This window comes from Oncorhynchus keta, chromosome 33 (genome assembly GCF_023373465.1).
Source record: "Oncorhynchus keta strain PuntledgeMale-10-30-2019 chromosome 33, Oket_V2, whole genome shotgun sequence".
Classification (NCBI taxonomy): domain Eukaryota; kingdom Metazoa; phylum Chordata; class Actinopteri; order Salmoniformes; family Salmonidae; genus Oncorhynchus; species Oncorhynchus keta.
The window spans coordinates 6236405-6243168 of record NC_068453.1 but is presented as its reverse complement, the minus strand read 5'-3'; the positions used below and the strand labels follow the sequence as shown (position 1 = coordinate 6243168).

At 42.2% G+C, this 6764-nt stretch overlaps 1 protein-coding gene across 1 annotated transcript; it reads right to left on the bottom strand.

Annotated features, from left to right (window-relative positions):
* Positions 1-1795: 1795 nt before the first annotated feature.
* Positions 1796-5968, bottom strand: LOC118365920 (serine/threonine-protein kinase pim-3). Its single transcript, XM_052491734.1, has 6 exons — positions 5486-5968; positions 5040-5149; positions 4873-4923; positions 4393-4756; positions 3330-3506; positions 1796-3151 (listed from the first exon to the last, which is right to left on the bottom strand). The coding sequence occupies exons 1-6, from the start codon at positions 5571-5573 to the stop codon at positions 2958-2960; spliced, it is 984 nt and encodes a 327-aa protein (XP_052347694.1). The 5' UTR covers positions 5574-5968; the 3' UTR covers positions 1796-2957.
* Between the last annotated feature and the right edge of the window lie 796 nt (positions 5969-6764).

The following is a 6764-nucleotide window of genomic DNA, read 5'->3' as shown; positions in this document are numbered from 1 at the left end:
GGTCTACCTAGACCTGCTGTGTTTGGCGCATGTGAAAAATACAATTGTATTTGATGATATATGATTTTTACATAGGGAGAGCTATAAAAATGTACTTTGCATATCATATTTAGGATACACTTTAACAGTTAACCATGGACACTTGACTTAGACACTGAACTAAGATCTGTTATGTGTTTTTCACTTCAAACAGTTAATGTTTAGCTTGAGGGGTAGCGCCTAGATCTGTGCCTATGGTCATTATAAAAGGTGAGGTGCCATAACAGCTCATGGGCAGGGAGTCACCAGAGGGGGCAGCACCTCCCCACCACAACAACAACACTCGTCCCTCCATCCCCCACTACCACTTCCTGGAGAACACTGACTTACAGATGATGACGAACATTGTTTACCTTGTTCTTTCTCACAGCCCACTGCTCTGCTCTACCAATAATGGAGTGACTTATGTTATTGTTATTGTAAGGCAGGCAGATGAGGCCGGCAGCATTAAATGGAAAAGCAATTAGTTCTAGCTAGGTTCAGGGATGTGTTGTGAGTGTGATGATGCATGTCTCTGGCTCCTGCCTCATTCCTGTGTCACTTTCCTACTCAGTCATTCTCTGTGTACAGCTAATATAGCCACGTCACATACACTGAGTATACAAAACATTACGAACACCTGCTCTTTCCATGACACCAGGTGAAAGCTGTCACTTGTTAAATCCACTTCAATCAGTGTCAATGAAGGGCAGGAGACAGGTTAAATGATTATTGAGACATGGATTGTGTATGTGTGCCATTCAGAGTGAATGGACAAGACAAAAGATTTAAGTGCCTACGAAAGGGGTATGGTAGTAGGTGCGATGCGTACCGGTTTGTGTCGAGAACTGCACCGCTGCTGGGTTTTTCACGCTCAAGTTTCCTGTGTGTATCAATGGTCCACAACCAAAAGGACATCCAGCCAACTTGACACAACTGTGGGAAGCATTGGAGTCAGACAATGGGAGGTACACAGTAATACAGAGCCACAGCTACATGGAACTCTATTCCACAACAGGTAACTCATGCAAGCAGTAGAATCGGATTGAAAAAACATAAAAATACCCCTTATGGAAGAGCGGGGACTGAGAAGACACACACAGGCACCTGGATGTTGTATTGTAAATATGTGGTGGAGTGGTGGCCTGAGGGCACACAATGAATGTGTTGGGGAAGGTGTTATGAAATGTAATGTCATGAAGTATTTTAAACTGTATGTAAGTCTTGTTGCTGGACCTCAGGAAGAGTAGCTGCTGGGGATCCATAATAAATAGAAATACAAACATGGGCCAGCATCCCTGTGGAACGCTTGACACCTTGTAGAGTCCATGTCCGACAAATTGAGGCTGTTCTGACTGTATAGATGCAAACATCCTTACCCATTTAACAATGTTTGGTTTATAGTTTCATGAATGACTGTATGAGGAATTTTTACCAGTAGGTCAATAAGACAACACAAGTATTATTTATGTACAAAGGGATTTAATTGAAATGTTTGTATAAAAAAAAAAAAATTATAATTGCATCACCAGATCTCTATCATTCATGTCATACAGCTAAACTGAAAGAGAATATCTAACACCAGGCAAGCCACAGATTCATCATAGTCACTAACTAGAATAGCTTTATCCAACCCAATAGCCATGTGCATCCATGGAGTTTAATGCATGGAGACAGCACAAGTATAATGTACCCCAAAAAGCAGATGTACTTTTAGATTAAGTCAATCCAACATTACTTACAGGACTATAAAAATGAGTTCAATCACATTCATAGCTCTTCCAAATTTAAGTAAACCTTGTTTTATTCCCTTTCGACAACTTCAGTGCATCCATCCACAATCTTAAAAAAAAAAAATGTTCTGTTGAAGTGTAAAAATATCATTACAGGAATGCAAAACAAAAGGCCATGTAAAGATATGCAAATTCTGGGATTTCTGACCTTCTTAAACATCTACAATAAATATGAGCCAAAAGAGTGTGGAATGTCTACACATTCTGTATAAATTAACAGCAAGGGGGGACTGCACAATATTTGTATTGTGAAAGACATAACTGAGACCATGAATATTGCATTGATTGTGCATTTCACACTTAAGCCATGATACACCAGTCCAGGGCAATAGCAATGTAGTGCCAGTAGTGAGATGGGGGGGGAACATTCAATTAAAATACATTTCCAAGGGGCTAAACACACAGATAATGTAGTTTTAATACACATTCAGAAATGAAAGGATCCAATTTTGAGAAATCCAAACAACTCGAGGCTGTAGTATGAGTGAGCAGCTTAGTAAGGGGGCGCAGTGTGAGTGAGTTGCATTTCAAGTATTCCATGGTCAACAGTCAACTCCAGCCTTCATCCCCTATTTTATGATCCCTAAGAATGCTGGGTGGTGTAGTTTACCACACTGTTATGGAGGAAGACAACTAATCTCCATCATGACAGGGTGGGATACGTACAAACAAACCAGCCCAAAAGGGTTATAAACAACAAAAAGTTATGACAAAAGCCCCGAGAAGCAGCTTTCAAAAAGGCACTCCAAATCAAAAACATTTAAATATAAAGCATTCTCCAAGCTCTATGAGAGCAGCTATGTCTGAATAAGGGGCTTTAAACCAGATGCATAAATCAGCCTTGTTATAACAAATTAGAAAATAATAAAGTACAAAATAAATAGTCACTGGTAAAGACCGCCCAAAACAGCAAATGTTCCACATTTGGAAACAATTCATGAGTTATATATATATAAAAAAAAAAAGATAAGGAAGAACAAACCGTAATAAATTATAATAATTCCCTACAAAAGGAAACCAAAAATAATTATGCCAGCCCAAGCCATGGTGGGGCATAAGGACCAGAGCCCTTTAAGTCCAGTTAACCCCCCCCCATCCCCTCATGTCCATTCACTCCTTTTCTCCTCTCATCCCCTCTTCCTTCTTTCATAGGCTCTCCTTGCTAGAGCTTGTGCTAGATGTGTCCGTGTCGATGGTCCTCAGCCGGATGTCACCATCCTCAGGCTTGGACATCGACACTTCCCCAGCCAAGCGCATCCACGGGTGGTCAAGGATCTGTTCTAGAGTAGGCCTGTCTGAGGGCCGTAACGACAGGCACAACTTGATCAGCTGCTGGCACTCTGGAAGGAGGGAGAGAAAAGGGGAAAACATGGATTAGTATTTTATGGGACAAGAGGGAGATAGAGGGTTATAAGAACACACAGGCAGGAAGAAATGAAGTAGAAAATAGTGTTAAGAAATAGGTTAAGACTAGAAATGTGTTATGATTGTAGGTTGTATATTGGAGGTAGCGCACACCATTAGACACTCTCCTCCTGAAGTACAGTCTCCCCTGGAGGATTTCCTCGTCTTGCTCAAAGGGGATGTCTCCACAGACCATGTCATACAGCAGCACCCCTAGCGACCACACCGTAGCTGAGCGCCCGTGGTATCTATGGAAGCGGATCCACTCTGGCGGACTATAAACTCTTGTACCTGGAGAAGAAAGGGCTGATTAGTGACTCATTGACTTCTGTAATACCACCAGAACAGTTTATTTGGGACATTTCATGTGACAATAATAATATAAATTGGCCTATATTGAAAACCTGTATGATTTGGAAAGATTATAAATGGATATTTAAAAATAGTCAGACAATATCTCTATAAAGGCCGAACAAGGCAAGTGTAATTCCATCTAAAACAAGGATGTCATACTGGTGTTATAGTGGCCTTTTCTTTTCCACAACAAATCTCTCTGAAACTGGGTGACCCGCCTCACACCCCTCCCTCCAGGCATGAGTAACTTGGATACCAAACAAAAACTGAGTGCGCAATGTGAGCCATCACGTGACATGAATCAGCCCAAGCTCAGGTTTCACAACAAACAGATGTTACGTGGCAGCTGGCCCAATTGCCATTACCTAAAGGCTTTGAAATGAGCGTTTCTTAACATAACAAACAATTATCAACATATAACAATAACCTATTTTACCACACGTGTGTTAAATTGACTAATATGACATTTGTAAAGGTACTTTAAATTAACTACATAGGGAGAATCAAAATGAATAAGGATCGGCTGATCGGTCGTCACCAACCGAGGGAAACTATGAGGTACCAAAAACAAACCACTGCGTCACAGCGTCGTGTGGACACACCGGCAAATACAGAGGGGGAGGGAGGAGAGGTGGAGGGAGGGGGATGGAGGGTATTATATCAGATGAACTAATAAGGCGAGTAAGTATCTAAAAACAAACAAATATAGTTGAAAGCAAGTCATGGGTCAGTGCAGACTAACGCACCTTCAAAAACACAACAAACCCAGAAAATACAACGGAGCCACTGCTGGCAACGCATTGCGTAAGGGTAGAGTACATACCGTCAAAGTCAGTGTAGACCGTGTCCTTGAGAATCGCCCCTGAACCAAAGTCAATAAGCGTGAGCTCCCCAGTGCGTAGGTCTACCAGCAGATTTTCATCTTTGATATCTCTGTGAACTACCCCGCTGCTGTAGCAGTGGCGGACAGCCTCCAAAACCTGACGGAAAAATCCCCTTGCAGTCTCCTCATCCAAGGCGCCCTTCTCCGTTATGAAATCGAAAAGATCCTTGACCAGCTCCGGTCGTTCCATAACAATCAACCAGCCGTCTGGTCGCTCATACCAATCCAGGAGTTTTATAACCCCCCGAAACGACGAACTGACTTTCTTCAATAAAATAATCTCCAAAGGCACCATCACACCATTCTGTAAGAAAATATAAATCACAAATGAGTTGAGTGACCTAGAATCGATTCAAATGCCAAAAAACAACAACTGACATGGGTGAAAAACCTAAACAAACCGGAGTGGTGATTACTTACAATAGTTCCCCATTCGGTCACCCGCTCCTTCGGCACATGTTTCACTGCGACCTAATTTCGGGAGAGAGAAAACAAATACACATTAGATAGAACGAAGTAAATTAGTAAATAACTATGAGATGCCTTGATGGCGCCATGTGCCGAGATCAAAGCGCTCCTATGCTTACCAGTGCGTCATCGGAGAGCCGACTACCAGCGTAGACTGTGCCGAATCCACCGCTGCCCAGCACGGATCCCACAGTATAGACCTTTTCGAACGGCTCCTTTTCCACTTTAACTGGCGAAACATCAAATTCAGAGCACATAAGCATACACGGTAGTCTCGTCTTGCACAGCGCAAGATAAGCAATTGAGTCGCAGCTGTTGACTCACGTTAGCTGACATTAGCTAGGTAACTATTACCTGTCTGTGTCTGGAAAAAGCTATGTTAATCACAGTTGGCGTGCATATAGACAGTGCGAAGCCATTTAAAATAGTCCCATGCAAGGATTTTAGAGTTAGTCAAATACAATTATCATTTCATTATTGGAAGCATAACAAATCTAGTTCAATAAACAGTCCATCTTTTCCGGCTATGTAAAGCCCGAAGAATGACAGCGGGTTCGAATCATACCTGGCTGGAGCTGTATTTTCACCGGTAAATGGTCCATGCTCGAAGGGTGGCAAATGTGCGAGAATGAGCCAAACTTTGACAACAACATATTCGAACGGAAGACTAAACTAAATTAGTGTTTATCTGAAAACGTAGTTTCTGATCCAATCCTATGTAAATATGATTGAAAAAGGTTAGCGGTAGTAGCGGCTAGCTAATAAATCCAGTGTGCCAACTCCACCCGCCCCGTCGATGTCTCAAATAAAATGCCGCATCGTCCTTTTCCAGATTAGAAACGCTGCGTACAACGAGAATCCTGTATCTTAATTCATGCACTTTGAAGATGCCAGTTTTCTTGAAGTACTGAAAACAGTACACTTGCAGAGCGGTTAACTATTATCTAGTAGCAATCGCAAAATATGGTAAGAAGTTCAAACCACTACCGATATTACGGAATGTATTCGCTGTCTGAGCTTTGTCACGGTCTTTCCCTACCTTTTCTATAACGCCAATGTTTTTTAACGAGTGGAGGATGGCTGTATCCCTCCGCCCCGAAAGACTACTCGGTATTTTCCTGGAATTTGTCGTTATACTCGGCAATGATTAATTGAAATGTAGAGAAAGAGGAATTAATAGGATGATTTATACAATATAAAAAATAACCATTGTGTAATTTCTCAGATATAATGATATGTATACACGTACTACTTTCTCATAGTATGAGACGCTCAAGGATCTCTTGTCTGGAGGCTTTGCGCTGTGTTCTCTAGGGACCTGGAGGACTTCACCAATGAGATGGTTTATACAATTACCATGTTTTCGATTTGGACCAATCAAATGCTCATTATCGTAAAAATGATTTGCGCGCACGTGGTGGGAATTCCGAGACGCCCTTTCCCATTTCCTCTGGGACGCAATGGGCGCGTTGGAGGGGACCACCAATCAATCAATCAAATGCATTTATAAAGCCCTTCATACATCAGCTGATGTCAAAGTGCTCTACAGAAACCAAGCATAAAACCCCAAACAGCAAGCAATGCAGTTGTAGAAGCACGGTGGCTAGGAAAAACTCCCTAGAAAGGCCAGGACCTAGGAAGAAACCTAGAGAGGAAGCAGGCTATGGGGGGTGGCCAGTCCTCTTCTGGCTGTGCCGGATGGAGATTATAACAGAACATGGCCAAGATGTTCAAATGTTCATAGATGACCAGCAGGGTCAAATAATAATAATCAACCCCCCCCCTTGGGTTGTGCCGTGGCGGAGATCTTTGTGGGCTATACTCAGCCTTGTCTCAGGATGGTA

Bases quoted from the DNA above. Each gene is read 5' to 3' on its own strand.
- LOC118365920 (XM_052491734.1), bottom strand. From the start codon at position 5,573: ATGTTGTTGTCAAAGTTTGGCTCATTCTCGCACATTTGCCACCCTTCG. The intron at 5,150-5,485 runs GTATGATTCGAA...ATGTTTCGCCAG, and splicing joins GAAAATACAGCTCCAGCCAG to TTAAAGTGGAAAAGGAGCCG. The intron at 3,507-4,392 runs GTATGTACTCTA...TTTCTTCTCCAG, and splicing joins GGTCTACACTGACTTTGACG to GTACAAGAGTTTATAGTCCG.